Here is an 18635-nt window from a genome sequence, read left to right as displayed (position 1 = left end):
GCAACACAAGACCCTTTCATCTATAAAGAGTGTTTGACTCCACCATATCTGAGAGTAGAGAAGAAGATTTTTGAAGTTTTAAACAATTTGACCCTTTGGGCCCCACCCCACAGGCCCCTGGGGGGTGGGGACCATATAATTCACAATTTTGGTTGACCTTCAGCCATAGAAACTTTCTGCCAAATTCCATTGAATTTTGTTCAGTGGTTTTGGAGAAGAAGTTGAAAATGTAAAAAGTTTACGGACGCATGACAGACAAAAGGCGATTAGAATAGGTCACTTCAGACTTCGTCTCAGGTGACCTAAAAACCACCGGCCTACTGTCAGTACCAGGCAACTGCCCCAAGTTGGTTTTGAACTCATGACCCTGAGGTGGAGGGCTAGTGATGAAGTGTTGGTACACCTTAACCACCATGGCCCTTGAAAATGAAATGAGATGTAACAAAAGAAAATACAAAAGAAAATGGTTTATTTTTTACATTCTGCAATGTCCTATTTCATGTATTGCAGATAATGTTGTTGATTTGAAAAATAGCACTATAGAGCCTGATGTGTATAAATAACAAATAGAACTGTTAAACATGACACATCATCATAGAACAGGACACGTTATATAATCAAACATTATACAATAGGACAGTACACGTTATGTAACCAAACATTATACAATAAGTTACTCCATACATTTACAGGTCACATGTTAATCCAAGTATCATAACTCCTGCCATGGTGAAAACTGAAAAGAGATGGAACTATTCAATACCATTGTGTGGACAGAAATCATATCGAAACATCGGTCATTTTTCAACAGAGGTAATTGAACTTGTGTGCTTCCAAATATTTTCTGCCATATTTGAAAAGTAAATTGTGATTAAAAGTCTCACCAGAAACTGTTTTCAGCCCGAGGCATTAGGCAATCGTTACAAACATGGCCGAAAATTTTTGGAAACTCATAGAGCATTGAGTTGGTTCATATATGTCAACATGTATACCTGTATGGTCAGGTTTGTTAAAAAATAATTAACGTCTAATTCATGTTTTCAATTCACATGATAGTATTGAAAAGTTTAAAACATACACTGCAGTGCTAACCAGATATTGGTCGGCCATTCTCCCTCTTTTTCCTATGGCAGGAGTTCTGATGTTAGTTGACCCATATCAGATTTTTAAAAGGCCGATAAAACATCAGAAATCTTTGGCTTGGTAGCATGTAAGTCAATATAATTATAATTGTAGAGAAAGTATCAATATGGTTAACACATTATGACTGCTCTTATAAACCTCAATCAAAACAGATTTATACTCAGGAGCTGAATGTGTGAAAAATAAATACATAATCATAGGAAGAATTTCATATATACAATCTTATTCAAAAATCCTTTTCATGATCAGACATTAAGAATGACAGAAATGAGAGAATCAATGGAAATGAACATTGTCCCATGTGACAACTGATTGTAGTATTTACAGTTACCCAATCTGATTTGTAGTATGTACAACAAAGTTTAGCAACTTTCCTCTGACAAAATATCTATGACATTTCATTTAAGATTTCAGGTGTTCAGATTGGGTAAAATTCAAAATGCATTATATTAAAAATTTTCAGTTATTTTATCCAAATGTCAACCCCATTTTCTATTCCATCCAATACCCAGTTACAATATCTGCAGTTATAGCTTCACTCTCACTTTTACTTAATTTAACCACAACATGAATACTCTAGATCTCCATACACAGGAATCATACACAATTTAGATACTGAAAATTCATGGTTTTTCAAAGATATTTGTGTGTTCAATCATGATCGGCTCATTACATTGTGTGTTCAATCATGATCGTCTCGTTACAGAGTCAATAAATCTCCAGAAAGAATGTGTTGTAATAGGACACATCCTCAGAATATCAAACACTATTATTTTTTCTCTGAATTTTGTGTAGACAGTTTGACATTTCAACAGCGAATATCAAAATAAAAAATACAGGTAAGAAACTTTAATATAAGTTATAACACAACATCTTTAAATTAAAGACAATGAAATTGATCCTGCATCTTGACATATTATCAGAAAGGATTTGATAATTGATAATTGACATTGTAGTTAATTGATGATGGTGTATGCCTTGCCATGTTACTTTTACTTTACATGGATAAAATGAATCATAATGCAGACTTGATCACACCCTACTTCTCACAGAATTATCACATGTACATGTATATACAATGAGTAACACTTGGCCCAAGTTTCATCAACATTTCCGACTTGAAGAAATTCCTGAACTGACGATTTATTTTGTAGTAAAGCATTAAAATAAAGGCTTAAAGGAAAAATTTGTTAAGGTATATTTGGTTTAGGTTTTTTTTGTTAAGTATCCTTTAACAACCAGGTTCATTTAAGTACTTGCCAGGTTTTGGAGGTGGAAGAAAGCTGGAGTACCGAGAGAAAAACCACAGGCCTACGGTTAGTACCAGGCAACTTGTTAAGGAACTTCTTCAAGTTCAGGAATATTGGTGAAACTGGCCGGAACTTTAATTATAACATGCATTTTAAGAAATTCAAGTGATACCTGCTGTTTTATGAACATGTTCCATTTATCATATAATTGTCAGGGATTAGTGCAACATCATTATCTCCCCTTTTCGCCTGTTCGTGACGTCACAATTGAGCTACCGTTTATACTCTGTGATTAAATTGTACGCAACAGAGACAGGTGTTTTTGTTATATTCGAACAACTTCATTCAAATCACTCCGAACCATGCCACAATCCCTCACATTGGTACCATGATGAAAGAAAATAAGAGTGATAAAATTGTATGCAATGGAGACATGGGGTATCTTTTTTTTATGTTCACACAAGTTCATTCAAATCACTCCGAACCCAGCCACAATCTCTCACAATAATATTCCATATCACTAGGATGTCAGTTCGCTACCTACATGTAGAAACTGGTGACAGGGGACAAGATCTTCAGAAAATTGTAAACCACGCTAGTCAAGAATTCTCACTGTACTTTCTCTGGGCGATTCTTAGAGTGTTTTGTCCGGACTAGTTGTGAAATCTCATCCTCAAACATTCCCAGGATAGTTCTAAGTGCAGATTGTCAAAACCAATGAGAAATACACATTTAGGTTGCTTTCCAGGTTTTCTATCCAGGTGTAATGATGGCATTTAGTCTTCAAGAAGTCCAAAACACCATCGCTATGACGATGAACCTGGTTTACACGGAGACATTTTCTCCACCTTTGGCTTTACATCACTGATCTCTTCCTTGACATCTGCCATTTCTATGTCCTTTGCAGACTCCTCTTTGACTTTTTCAGTTTCCACCTTTTGCTGTGCATTCCATTCCAAACACTTCCGGATTTCCAACCCAATTGCCTTAGCCATCGGGGGTGGTACTGCATTCCCAACCTGTAACAACAAATGCGGTAAACTATCACACCTTGGGGAAAATAACAGGCATATTGAATACTGTAACACATATCTTAGTGATAATACAATACATGTGTCATACCACCAAGTGTAGTCCTGATATATACTATATGTCCCCTACCAAGACACATGTCTAGTCCTGATATATACTACATGTCCCCTGCCAAGACATGTCTAGTCATGATATATAATACATGTCCCCTACCAAGACACATGTCTAGTCCTGATATATACTACATGTCCCCTACCAAGACACATGTCTAGTCCTGATATATACTACATGTCCCTTACCAAGACACGTCTAGTCATGATATATACTACATGTCCCCTGCCAAGACACGTCTAGTCATGATATATAATACATGTCCCCTACCAAGACACGTCTAGTCATGATATATACTACATGTCCCCTACCAAGACGCATATCAAGTCATGATATATACATGTCCCCTACCAAGACATGTCTAGTCATGATATATACTATATGTCCCCTACCAAGACACGTCTAGTCATGATATATACTATATGTCCCCTACCAAGACACATATCAAGTCATGATATATATACATGTCCCCTGCCAAGACACGTCTAGTCATGATATATAATACATGTCCCCTACCGAGACACATGTCTAGTCATGATATATACATGTCCCTTACCAAGACACGTCTTAGGGCTTTTTCTCACTTGTTTGGGATGGGGCCTTTCGGACTCATTTTGGGGAAAAAATTGGGTGAATTGGGAAAGAGTTTTTCAGGAGTAAACTGTAAATTTTGGGAATTTGGCTTTAAAATGAAATAATTCCAATTAGGAATGGGGCCCATTAACGGCCCTAAAAAGCCCTCAGGAAAAGCCCTGTGTCTAGTCATGATATATACTACCTCAAGTCATGATATATACTACATGTCACCTACAAAGACACATGTCTAGTAATGATAAGACATGTCTAATAATGATTAAGTACCATGTATTCAGTGCAGCAGATCAACTTTTAACCTGTTAGAATCCCACGTAAAGATACATTAAAGTGTGTATATTTGTCACCTCAATAAGCCAAAATACATCAACACTGCTGGAATGCAAGACAATGAAAAAGCCAGGATTCTGGCCTGCAGTCTCTAACCTGATACAAGGCTTTATTATAGCTATAAATTAGACAGTACCTGTCTGTGACGGTCGAGGATGGTACCAAAGAATCGATAGGTGTCCGGGAATCCCTGTGAGCGGGCACACTCCCTTACACTAACCACACGGTGTTGCTCTGGATGCAACACACGACCCTGGAATACATGGAAACAAAGACATGATTAAAGATTACATAACAAAATGTGCTGCTTTTACTTGATCTGAAAACAGCAAACACCATAAAAATTGTAATGTAGAAAGGATATAACTTCTGTAGGGGGACTTACACAAGTATCAAGAACCTGTTTTTGCAGAATTTTAGTACTTTATATCAAAGTCGAAGGTCAGAAAAAATCAAAAAAATCTGTAAGCAAAAAAAAAATTTCTGTGGCGGTAACAACATAACTGATTTAATTTTCCTTAAAATATACTAGTTTTATTACAACCCACCTGTTTTCCCATGGGTTCTGGATTGGTGACGGTGGTAGAGAAGAATCCATCCCACTCCAGCCGTCCATACAGTCCTGACCAGTTGTTGTGGCGATTTCCTGTGTGGGGGAGACACCAGGGGATAACAGTGTTGAACTGACGGTCCATCGTCTCACAGGACTTACCCTCAGCACAGGAACACACACCTCTCAGATAACCTCTGCTGCTCTTGCCCTTCTGTTTGTCATGGTGGGTATATCGTCTGTCAGTATACAAGTGTGAACATGTTGATCATCATTTACAATTTAACCAGTCAACTCAGAATTAAACTGGCACAATAGCAAATCTGTATAAGCTATGAAAACCAGGAAATATTTTCACTTCAGATTGAGGCCATAGAAGTTCTGTGGCAATATTTGTCATATAAAAAAGTCTTTTATCAGTGACACTGATTAATATTGATTTCTCCACTTACAGTTTCTTGGTCTTTGTGCCGTCTGACAGCCTGATTTCCAGGTTAGGGAGTGAGCGCCAGTCAGATCCTGGAGCCAGGGGAATGTGTTGCATACGGGCGTGGACAAGTGCAGACATTTCTTTACAAATGTGATCTCTGAGGATAGGCTGGTGCTGCCTCCCTCGGATCTACAATGGAGAGGTCAAGGTCACATCCATGACATAAGGAAGGTAATCATAGATCACAAAACCTTAATATGGAGGATTATTTTCTCAAGATTTAATGGAGATCTGTTAAACAAGAGAATTGGAGGTCTGAGAGAGGTCAATGCCAGATATAGAAGAAAGGAGAAGTCACTCTCAGATCAAAGGTTCAAGGTTGAGATTTTACCAATTTCTGGAAGTGTGACTGGCCATCCCCTTGATAAGAGATTTCCTCTGCCTTGGCTCCATTGCGAATCTCCGGCAAATCTGACATTGTGTCTCGAACAGTGATGGTCCTGAAAGGTGCAGCCTCCATCCTCGTAATATTAGAGCAAAACTGAAACAGAGATAGGTCATTCTAATAGCAAATCAGATGTTATACCAACCAAACATAACAGATCCTAGAGGTCATTTCAACCTTACATAATAGGTCAGAAGCCACAATCAATCCTAAGTTAAAGGTTAGTAGTCATAGCAACCTCACATAATAGGTTAGAGGCCACACCCTAAACCAACAGGTCTATAGAAAGGTAGCTATACAAAAATTTTGGATTACATTATAAATTAATATACATTAATTTTTTACTGAACACAATTTCTTCATTTTTTTTTTATATATCAAATTTGTTCAAACCTTTTTCTCGTCTACTTGTACAGACAGCTGCATGGCTCGTGGAGCAAACACATGAAGGGGTTCTGGATAGAAAGGCAATTTGTGTCCAGGGGCTGCTGCTAGGATGATTGCCCTGTAAAACAAAGGCATTATCACAATGAATGGTCATACTGGTGAAGAATCAAGTATATAAAAACTTAAGTTGTGGTAAACTATAAATTTGTAAATGGCTCATTGTAACTTACCTCCTGCGAGTTTGGGCCACTCCGTAACTACCAGCCTGTAGCACCCCAAATGTACACTGGTACCCCATACGGATGAGACAACGTAGGGCCAGTTTCAGTACCATGCTGCGCTTGTAGGAGACAAAATTTCTGACGTTCTCCAACAGGAAGTAGCGAGGTCGGTAGTAGTCACAGTAAGATAAATATGATGATATCAGAGAGTTCTGTACAGGCAAAAAATTCAGTTATTAGGCGGAGAAGACTGTATAGAGACTGGTATAAATTTGGTTATTAACAAAGAAGGGTTGTATACAAGTAATATGCTGTTGTGTAATGCTAGAGATGGTGTCACAAAAGTGAAGTTAATGAGGGAACAAACACTCATACTGTTATTGCTATCACTGGAAATAATATCCAAGAACAATTAAAAGAGGCCTTTGGGTCTCAGTGGTCACCCGTTTTATAACATCTTTGAAGACCCATTTTGGCATGCCAATCAGCCCCCTGGTATATTATAGTACATATTGGCCTCGAGTGACACCCAAGGCCGAGATGTACAATAATGTACCATCAAACTACCATCCCATACTGATGATTCAAATTTTGATATTTCCAAAGGCTTGCAAATGATCCTCAAAAATGTGATTTCCCTATAAAACTATAGGGGTAAACTAGAGACTGGAGACATGAAATTCACAATTTTGGTAAAGCACAACACTACCATTTCTTCTATGAAGATTATGATTCAATCTAGGTCTTGAGAGGAAGATATTGAGTCTATATGTGTATGTCATCATACTGCTATCTCATACCAATAATTCTAAATTGTCAACAGACGGATGACGCATGAAGATGGACAAAAGGCAATTAGAATAGGTCACTTAAAGTCTTGGTGTCCAAATTTTAGTTCTCTTGATCCTTATATCTTATAAATACTTTATATATACCCTACATATCTGGGCCCTTTCTGTCCATTTATTTCAACAAGAACACCAGGGATATTTTCTACTTATCACACAATAAATAACCAACCACTCACCTTGAATTTTGAGTACTCTCGACTGTTAAATCTATTCATACCGCTGAAACCCTGACACGGAGGTCCACCACATAGCAACTCCACGTCCCCTTTCTGTGGCAGTTTCTGACCTCTGTCATTAGTTGTCTCCCCCTGGGTGTGCAGAATAGGGAGCGATATTTAGGGAGTGATATTTAGTTATGTGGATGTCACTTGAATATTTAAAATTAGCACTTCATTAAATGTTGCTTATCCTGGATAGCACAGAACTATATTGGTGACCCAAGGAGTCCAGTATAAAACTCATCCTCTTTACATTGTAGTTAGAATCTTGTGTAAAATACATGTATACTTACATCCATGACTAGGCGGAGAAGGATATTACAGTCATCTGTAAACACTTCACATCCAGGGTTGTTAAGTCTGAATGCCTGAGCGGCAGGTTCTTCCTTCTCAATGGCCCAGCGACTCTCCGCCATACCAGCCTGGTGGAAGCCCTCGGACAAACCTAGTAGTGAAAGCGGTCTTCTAACATAACTATCAATGCATTTTAAAGTTGATTTCAGGAGATGATTAGTAACTATCTGGCTGAAACTCCTACAGGCTGATACTCCTACATTGATATAATGGTAAACAGCAAGATTGTTACTGCTCAGCTCCTATCATAGCAAATTCCTTATATTGTAAAGACTAATACTCCAAATGTACAAATGGAAACGTGGTTTTTGGGTGTTTTTAGATATTAAACTTTTCAGCAGCCCCCTTTCCTTTCAAATATCCATCTTTTAAGACTTTGGGCCCATACTTGCTGCCTGGATTGAACACTGCCTAGGTAAGCATGAAGTTTAGTGACAGAGTGAGGGGATAGAGCCCAGACAAGGAAGGAAGGATGGGCACAACACAAAACTTAAGCTCCTGGCCAATGAGATTAACATATAAGGACCAAAACAACAATATCAAGTTAGGTGATATTAACAGATTTGGACAAGAAGAATGGTATTAATACTTGCCTCCACAGCCAGCAAACACATCGAGACAGCGCAGCCTTTCGAAGTCCACCGACTTCTCCTCAATGTCCGGTACCGCTGCTGAACTCTTTCCTTTACCTTTGCCCTTTCCTTTCCCCTGTAAACAGTAAAAACATTTTGCTAGTGTTGACAATAGCTTTTGTCATAACACCTTTGTTAACATCCATTCAACAATCCTGAAGTATTCTAGTAATATTTCATGTAAAATCTTCATAATTTTATTGCCGATACCTTGCAGTGCAAATCAGACCAAATCAAAAATAACTGCCCATAGGTCATCAAAACGGTGATTCAAATGGAGCGCTATTGACAATAGGTCATCAAAATGATGATTTGAATGGAGCTCTATCAGTTCTCTATGTAACAATACAGAAAAGAATTATGAGATTCTATTAGCTTGTCATTGTTTAATTTTCAATCATAATTATATTTAAATTTTCTCCCTCTAGCTTCTACCCTTTTAAAGACTACCTCTCCTACTGATTAAAACAAGGGCCCAATGGGCCCAAATCGCTCACCTGCAATGCAGTGATCTTTTCATATATGGATCCTGCAGTTATTTGAAAGCATGCTACAGGACCAATATAATGTCTCTCTGCACTTTGGCTTTTCACTAAAAGTCATTTAAAGATTTAAGCATACTTGATCGACGTGACCTTGAATGAAGGTCAAGGTCATTCATTTGAACAAACTTGGTAGCCCTTCACCCCAGCATGCTACAGACCCAATATCAACTCCCTGGGACTCTTGGTTATTGAGAAGAAGTTGTTTAAAGATTTTAGCCTTTTTGACCCCTGTGACCTTGAATGAAGGTCAAGGTCATTCATTTGAACAAACTTGGTAGCCCTTTACCCCAGCATGCTACAGACCCAATATCAACTCTCTGGGACTCTTGGTTATTGAGAAGAAGTCGTTTAAAGATTTTAGCCTTTTTGACTCCTGTGACCTTGAATGAAAGTCAAGGTCATTCATTTGAACAAACTTGGTAGCCCTTCACCCCAGCATGCTACAGACCCAATATCAACTCCCTGGGACTCTTGGTTATTGAGAAGAAGTTGTTTAAAGATTTTAGCCTTTTTGACCCCTGTGACCTTGAATGAAGGTCAAGGTCATTCATTTGAACAAACTTGGTAGCCCTTTACCCCAGCATGCTACAGACCCAATATCAACTCTCTGGGACTCTTGGTTATTGAGAAGAAGTCGTTTAAAGATTTTAGCCTTTTTGACTCCTGTGACCTTGAATGAAAGTCAAGGTCATTCATTTGAACAAACTTGGTAGCCCTTCACCCCAGCATGCTACAGGCCAAATATTAGGTCTCTGGGACTCTTGGTTATTGAGAAGAAGTCGTTTAAAGATTTTAGCCTTTTTGACTCCTGTGACCTTGAATGAAAGTCAAGGTCATTCATTTAAACAAACTTGGTAGCTCTTTACCCCAGCATGCTACAGGCCAAATATTAGGTCTCTGGGACTGTTGGTTATCGAGAAGAAGTCGTTTAAAGATTTTAGCCTTTTTGGCCCCTGTGACCTTGAATGAAGGTCAAGGCCATTCATTTGAACAAACTTGGTAGCCCTTCACCCCAGCATGCTACAGACCCAATATCAACTCCCTGGGACTCTTGGTTATTGAGAAGAAGTTGTTTAAAGATTTTAGCCTTTTTGACCCCTGTGACCTTGAATGAAGGTCAAGGTCATTCATTTGAACAAAATTGGTAGCCCTTTACCGCAGCATGCTACAGACCCAATATCAACTCCCTGAGACTCTTGGTTATTGAGAAGAAGTCGTTTAAAGATTTTAGCCTTTTTGACTCCTGTGACCTTGAATAAAAGTCAAGGTCATTCATTTGAACAAACTTGGGAGCCCTTCACCCCAGCATGCTACAGGCCAAATATTAGGCCTCTGGGACTCTTGGTTATTGAGAAGAAGTCGTTTAAAGATTTTAGCCTTTTTGACTCCTGTGACCTTGAATGACGGTCAAGGTCATTCATTTGAACAAACTTGGTAGCCCTTCACCCCAGCATGCTACAGACCCAATATCAACTCCCTGGGACTCTTGGTTATTGAGAAGAAGTCGTTTAAAGATTTTAGCCTTTTTGACCCCTGTGACCTTGAATGAAAGTCAAGGTCATTCATTTGAACAAACTTGGTAGCCCTTCACCTGAGCATGCTACAGACCCAATATCAACTCCCTGGGACTCTTGGTTATTGAGAAGAAGTCGTTTAAAGATTTTAGCCTTTTTGACTCCTGTGACCTTGAATGAAAGTCAAGGTCATTCATTTGAACAAACTTAGTAGCCCTTCACCCCAGCATGCTACAGACACAATATCAAGTCCCTGGGACTCTTGGTTATTGAGAAGAAGTCGTTTAAAGATTTTAGCCTTTTTGACTCCTGTGACCTTGAATGAAGGTCAAGGTCATTCATTTGAACAAACTTGGTAGCCCTTCACCCCAGCATGCTACAGACCCAATATCAAGTCCCTGGGTCTTTTGGCTATTTAGAAGAAGTCGTCTAATTTTTGTTTAGCCTTTTTGACTCCTGTGACCTTGAATGAAAGTCAAGGTCATTCATTTGAACAAACTTGGTAGCCCTTTACCCCAGCATGCTACAGACCCAATATCAACTCCCTGGGACTGTTGGTTGTTGAGAAGAAGTCGTTTGAAGATTTTAGCCTTTTTGACTCCTGTGACCTTGAATGAAGGTCAAGGTCATTCATTTGAACAAACTTGGTAGCCCTTCACCCCAGCATGCTACAGGCCCAATATTAGGTCTCTAGGCCTTTTGGTTATTGAGAAGAAGTTGCTTGAATGGAAAGTTGACGCCGGCCGGACGGCCGGACGACGGACGGACGACGGACGCCGCGCCACGGCATAAGCTCACTTGCCCTTCGGGCAGGTGAGCTAATGAATTGACTATTTTGGCAATGAAGCTGTGGTGAACTGCTATATTGGTTGGGTTGAAGACACATTACCTTGCCCTTGGAGCCACATTGTGTTGCTTTACTAGGGGGCTCCTCAAACATCTTGTTCTCACTGTCATACATCTGAAACAAACAAAAAATTCTTGTTACTGTCGGAGGTACTGTGGAAAACCATCACACTGTTTGCTAATTTATCTTTTGATTAACGTGTTAACAATTTTTCTTTTCTGCCATGATTTTAATGCATCTACAAATAGATAGAAAAAGGTTCAATTGATAAATGGCCCTGCATACCTCTTCTTGTATACACTTTTTTGGTGATTCTCTGCCTTTAAGTTAATCTAAAGAACTCATTTCTAGGCCTTTTAGTAAATCAGACTTTGAATAATTTAACAAATTTAACCTGTTACTTTGAATATGTGTCAAGGTTTTCTCTTCTTGAAAAGTTTGTCGAGCTTCATTCCAGGAACCTACCAGTCAAATATCTTGATTCTTAGCCTTTCAGTCAATCAGAAGAAGTCATTTTAATGTTTTAGCAAATTTGACCCCTGCAACCTTGATTACCGCTCAAGGTCAACCAACTTGGTCAGGTGTCACCCAAGGAACCTATCAGCCAATTATTTTGATTCTAGGCCTTTTAGTTAGTCAGAAATTGTTATATTTGGACAAATTGAATATATACAGCAAATTTTGTCAGGAGCATACAAGCAAATTATCATGATTCCAGACCTTTTGGTTGGTGAGAAATTGGTACAATCTCACTTGACACTTTGAGCCAGGGGAGCTAGTAATAATGACCTTTAAAATGTAACAAAATCAAGTCTAAATTTCTATATATCTTTCAAAGTGAAAAGAAAAGCAGGGGCTTGCATTTATAAACTCTCCACCTCCCTCCTCTTCAGTGAAGATCTGTACTGATCTAGCTTCTTACCTCTGTAAAATAGAACCTGTCAGGAGCTTTAGAAAAGTAGTCATCCAAATCACGGATATTCTCACTGAACACAATCTCACACTTGCCCCGCACCAGCTGAAACTCCACTGTAGCTTCTGTGAACATAACATATGCAATAAGATATAAAACAGAGTTAAAGTGAATTAATTGGTAATCTTCAGGGAAATTACATATGTTGTGAGGCAATATTGCTTTTAACACTTGTTCTATGATAATTATTCTTCCAGTACAATAAGAAACAGTTTCACAAGATAGTTTTGTATTACTTAAATAACAATAAAGAATTCCTTGGAATGATGCTGGCTTTGATTACCTTCATCTGACCAGTAAAGTGTGTTCATGTCCGTGTGGTATCCTGCCGTCACTCCTTTGTGAGTGTCTTCTGGCCTGAAACATTCACATCAGGATAGTAATACATACTACTAGTGACACTAATACTAAGCAGGGTCATTGATACAGTAAAGTGTGAATATGGCACCACATGTTCCACTATCTGCATCACATACCAAATATCAACCGCAGATTTGTTTGTTTTTGTTTTTTGTGTGTGTGAACAAAATCCTTATAAATCAACTATGTGGGTCTTTATTGGTTAAAAAAATTAAGGGGACAAAATGTTAATAAATGTTTGCATTAATCTTCTAATTTCCTCACAGTATCTTAATATGTTTAAAATTAGAACCTGGACAAAATGGTGTTAAAAGATTATCAGGACTACCAGGTATATCAGACTTTATTCCAATGGAAGATATAAGGCCATGATGAAATATATATTTGTTTCCTGTAACATGGCCAAATATCTGGGTCAGTCAGATGTACTTAAAATTGTTGTGTATATTTTTCATTTTCCCTCTATTAGTATTGATAACTTGAATTTGGTGTATCACTTATAAACCAGTATTGAAATAGGTTTGTCTGTTTACACACATACATAAATCAAAAGGTTGTTTTTATACCAGCATCAAGAAATTTCATTTTATTTTGTGGTGAAACCTCATTATGAGAACCAACTAATATATTTTTGGGTTGGTAATAAACAATAGGTCAGACAGGACGCAGAAAACAAACATCTGTAAGGATTAGATCAAAATCACCTGTAGAATTTGGCAACTTTTAATCTGATGTCTGTCATGTCAGAAATCTTTGAGGTGTAAGACTTTTTACAAAAGATCTGTAGTATGCGGGCAACCCTGAACGGGCTGGGCAGTTTGTCATTGGAGCCCTTGATGTACTCAGTCTTTCTATAAGCCTCTGGGTAGAGCTCCTCATCTACCTGAAAATTGTCAAAAATATGTTAAGTTAAATATCCGATATATTTTGGCAGATTTGAGGTCAATGTCATTCACTCCAGCATGCTAAAGGTCCAATATCAGATCTCTGGGCCTCTTGCTTAGAGAGAAGTAATTTAAAGATTTCAGCTTACTTGACCCCTGTGACCATGAATAAAGGTCAAAATCATTCATTTGAACAGTCTTGTTAGCTGGTATCAGGTATCTTTCTTATTGAGAAGTTGAAAAAATAGATTAATTATGAACAGACTACAAAAAGTGATTAGAATAGGCCACTTGAGACCTCGTCTCAGGTGACCTAAAAACTTAACTGTATTTAAAAACTTACCATTATGGATTATGAATTATAATTATTGTAAGAGGATGGTGAATCCAATACCTACATCTGTTTTTTCCTGTTTTGGTTTTTTGGGGACAGCAGGCTTCACATTGAAGCTGAAGCCATCAGGCTCAATGTAACAACAGTCTCCCACTTTGTACTCCAGTCCATCCCGTCTGACACAGTTGTAGTACACCCGACTGGATGTCCCATTGTCTACACTGATCTCCTCTCCCAGGGCAGGGTTCTCCTTCTGTAAACAAATACTCCCAAATATTACTGTGGCTGTGATGTCAGTTAATTTATTCTAATTTGGAAGATTAAAAGTTTTGAAGGAATCATTTTGTACAGATTCAGCTGATAATGCATGTTATATTCACGGACTAAATTCTCCAAAAATGTTTAAAATTCCTTTCTTTAGTTTATATTTTTCTTAAGGATAAGAGATTATTTGTGGGACATTTATAACCTCACTTCCACTTTGAGGAAATGCTAAATATATACAAAATTAAAATCATGTCAAAGGAAAAATATCCAATCAGTTTTACAATTTGGCTACACTGCTGCAACGCTTGATGCCACATGAACAATATAACAAAACCAATATCAGTATCCTATCACTATCCATGAGCAAATGGCAAACTCTGCAAATCTTCGGAAGGAAATGTTTGGACATATGGATGAAGAGTTATACCTCCACCCACTTGTTTACAGAGGCATACACAGTACGTGAATTTGTTGGTATTAATGGCTACTAGTCATAGAGCATCTTAAGAGCCACAGATTTACCTTTCTCAGTAGATTCAGTCTGTGGCAGCTGGTACAGAACTTGTGCTTCAGATGATCTGCAGGCTGAAAGTCGCATACAGGTGGGTCTTCAAACCGTGCCAGATCACAATCATACCTGTTTACAAATACAGTTTTACTACAAACCAATCATTTCTATAACATTAAACTCAGATCTATAAACCATCAACTGTTTCCCTTATAGCTTATAACATCAATATTTTCTTTGATACACATTATACTTACACAGTAAAAAAAAGTAAATGTTAACATATAGTCTGATAGTCATATTAGACGATGAGATCCTTACCATTTCTGATAGAAGTAGGTATTTTCGTCCTCTCTGTCAATATCTTCATCTGCATGTTCTATTCCTCCCAGCATTCCCCAATTTGAAGGAGTTTTTTTGTGAATAACCTGCAAAACACATGACCTTACTGATACAGAGGAAAATTATATTTTTACCTCAGAGTCAACCAAAAGCCAGAATGGCCAAGTTCAAGCTAAATGAACCTTGATTCACAAGAAAAACTGTGCACCAGCAAACTTTATAAGAGACCCATATCGCTCACCTGGCCATTTGAGTAATAATAGAATATGAAACAATACTTTTCTTAGTTTAGGATCTGTCACTCTGTACCATGCACTGCAGTCAACACACTCCTTAAACTAAGATTCAAACTCAATGAAGTTGAAAAACACTCAAAAGTACTTTAAAGGATTTAACCTCCAACCCATGGGGAGCAAGATCCACTGTTAATACATATAGGTTTCTTTCACCCAAGGATTCTTCAGACCAAATTTGGTCAAAATCCATTCAGTTGTTCATGCCTAGAAGCAATTTTTAAGTAATTAGCTCACCAGTCCTTTGGACAAAAGGTGAGCTAATCATCTATCAGGTTGTAAAATGCTATTCCTGTCTTGGTATTATTGAATTGTCTATGAATATTCAAAATTATTTCTCCTTTCTGTTCAGTGTTGTAGGATCTTGGTTGTGACAGATGTTGTTATAGGTCAGTGTTCCATTCAAAACTTGTTACTAAACAAACATTGTTCCAATTAAAACTTGTTACTAAACAGACTGTTCCTTTAAAACTTGTTAAACATACATTGTTCAAATTAAAACTTGTTACTAAACAGACCTTGTTCCAATTAAAACTTGTTACTAAACAGACTGTTCCAATTAAAACTTGTCACCAAACAGAGTGCTCCAATTAGAACCTGTTACTAAACAATGTTCCAATTAAAACGTGTTACTAAACAGACTGTTCCATTTAAAACTTGTTAAACATACATTGTTCCAATTAAAACTTGTTACTAAACAGACAGTGTTCCAATTAAAACTTGTTACTAAACATTGTTCCAATTAAAACTTGTTACTAAACAGACAGTGTTCCAATTAAAACTTGTTACTAAACATTGTTCCAATTAAAACTTGTTACTAAACAGCGTTCCAATTAAAACTTGTTACTAAACAGACATTGTTTTGAATATCTTTGACTTAAAAAAAATTTAAATGTAAAAAACACATTCTCCTGTTGATACAGTGATATTTCATTCCAATTGATAAGATTTTTTACTGAAAGTCACCAGTTGTCATTGAGCAAGAAGAGAAAATTTCGGTTAGTTAAGGCAATGGCGTGTAAACCTTGCTATCCATCATCATAGGTAATAAATCATTTTGTTTACAAACTGCGATGTTTAACCATTTTTAAAGTCTATGATTGATTTATTCATCTTTTGGTTTTAGTTGGACAAAATAGAATTCGATGATAAAATAGACTACACACGGAAATAACAACTGTCACTTGTTGGGGAATTGCTCTATCCGACATGAAAAGTTATTGATCATTAAGCCATACCTCGACGAGTCCAATGGCAGTTTCTAGCTTACAGTCTTCACAGTCATCCATCAAGAACAATTCCTGTGGGTCAGAAGTCTCTCCCAACACAGTGTCTGTACCTCGGCTGTAATGATTGAAAACATGTCAAATTCTTTACATGAGTTTCAGAAACATTACCTAATATGCTGTGATACCATCTTTGGATTCTGATTAATACGATGGTACATATATTTTGAGGTCGAAATTTGCATGCATTGGGACAAACATAGCAGAAGCATAGCGAGAAAAGTGGAGGAATTTTTATGAAAATTAGGTTGTAAATGTTAAATTGACATATACTGACCAGAACCAGTGGGCGTGGAACATCTTGCTGCCATGGGCATCCTCCCACATGTATACGACACGGGCCAAGTACACAGCCATAGAGAGGCTCTCAGGCTTCACCGAGATGTAGTCATCAATTGTGACCTAGAAACACCAAAACAAATCAATATATATATACACTGCCTCAGGTTTACAAATATATCTACACTTAAGTAAAACATACCAAACTTTTCCGTTACTTGTTTGTTAGACAGACGGTAAATGATCAGCCTCTGGTTTGTGATAAATGAAAGGACCAAAGGCCCTGAGAAATGTCAGGGTCTGAGGTCATATAATAAGAAATTTAAAATTGGATTTTATAGTCAGTTACATTTGTATCAGATGAAATGTCTTAATCTGGTTATTCCTATTCTATATATATTCAAGAAAACGTGTATAACATATTTATCTGCTGACAACTTTCCAATAGCTGAGTATAGTTCTTTCCCTTATTTCTTTAATGCTTGTGGAAGATTATTAATATACTCCTGAATCAGTAAAGGTGCTTGTAAACTTTGAAAAAAAATCAACAGAGCGACAAATGGTCTATTAACAGAACATGTTGTACAACCAAAGATAAAATCCAAGATGTACACAGCCTAAGTTTTTTTTAATTTTATTTATACTATAAGATGTTAATTAGGCCTAGCAAACATCTATTTTATGACCCCTAGTAACATATTTTAACTCTGATAGAAAATTTCGGTCGTGTTGTCCGACGAGACATATCTAGTTTTGACATCGACGCCAGTACATCAGTCACGGATCATAATCATTTGATTCTTTTCAAATAAACAAATACAGTCGAACCCACTTAATTTGAAATCGGATATATTGAAATATCGTTTAATTTGAAGTGAAATAAAATCCCCGTCCAATTGGCTTCTTTGTCTTTGTCTTTGTATTGTTTCATCGGTTATTTTGAAAACAGTTTATTTGAAATATCGCTTTATTTGAAAGGAAATTATTGCCCCCAGCAATGCTAAACCAATGTTTATGTATCGCTTAAATTGAAAGTCGTCACGACAGGCTTCAATTAACGGCCATTACGGTACGTGCGTCCGATCAAAAGACAGGTAAAAATGACATTCTGATTTACACAATACACATAAATTGTGACTTTTCATCATTAAATGTGCATGAATCTGTTTTGTTTACGAGTATACCTTGAGGGACACAGCTTATTTTGGCTTCTGCTACATATACAGTATACATCGAAATTGACTCTGATCTAACTACACGCGAGACAATTACAAATGACGAGGCCATTCTTAGGGATTTGACAGACAACGATAACAACGTAACCAGAACAGTGATATTGACAACGACCCTTAAACAATTCGTGAAAATCCATCTATCACCGACGCACAAGTCCGATTTCAGAAGGTAGTTCTTGGAAAGTAGCCCAGATGTACCGAAAATTGTTCTCACGTGTGTCCGCGAACTCAACATAAACAAAAACAAACAACAGTCGAAGACTTCTCTCGTCGAATTTAACATTATTTCTAATAAACTGTGAAACTACTATCATTTTGGAATCGATTGTAAATACTGACAAAGTAAAATGTTGATTAACTATATTGAACAATGGTGTGTTGTTTGACGTAGCGCGGTACTGAAATATGTCGGCAGAGGCT

At 37.4% G+C, this 18635-nt stretch overlaps 1 protein-coding gene across 1 annotated transcript in view; it reads right to left on the bottom strand.

The window, feature by feature from the left end:
* Positions 1-452: 452 nt before the first annotated feature.
* The window catches only part of LOC117320842 (DNA (cytosine-5)-methyltransferase PliMCI-like), a 38896-nt gene continuing 20713 nt past the window's right edge, over positions 453-18635 (bottom strand). The window contains 19 exon segments of the mRNA XM_033875330.1: positions 453-3412; positions 4597-4713; positions 5009-5249; positions 5463-5629; positions 5832-5981; positions 6279-6390; positions 6503-6705; positions 7521-7652; positions 7856-8007; positions 8510-8624; positions 11497-11568; positions 12377-12492; positions 12711-12784; positions 13492-13670; positions 14070-14258; positions 14795-14909; positions 15102-15208; positions 16654-16759; positions 16979-17103. Of these exon segments, the coding sequence (XP_033731221.1) occupies positions 3200-3412; positions 4597-4713; positions 5009-5249; positions 5463-5629; positions 5832-5981; positions 6279-6390; positions 6503-6705; positions 7521-7652; positions 7856-8007; positions 8510-8624; positions 11497-11568; positions 12377-12492; positions 12711-12784; positions 13492-13670; positions 14070-14258; positions 14795-14909; positions 15102-15208; positions 16654-16759; positions 16979-17103 (2685 nt within the window). The 3' untranslated portion in view covers positions 453-3199.

The sequence above is a fragment of the Pecten maximus genome, chromosome 2, assembly GCF_902652985.1.
Source record: "Pecten maximus chromosome 2, xPecMax1.1, whole genome shotgun sequence".
Classification (NCBI taxonomy): domain Eukaryota; kingdom Metazoa; phylum Mollusca; class Bivalvia; order Pectinida; family Pectinidae; genus Pecten; species Pecten maximus.
This window is presented reverse-complemented; position numbering and strand designations above follow the sequence as displayed.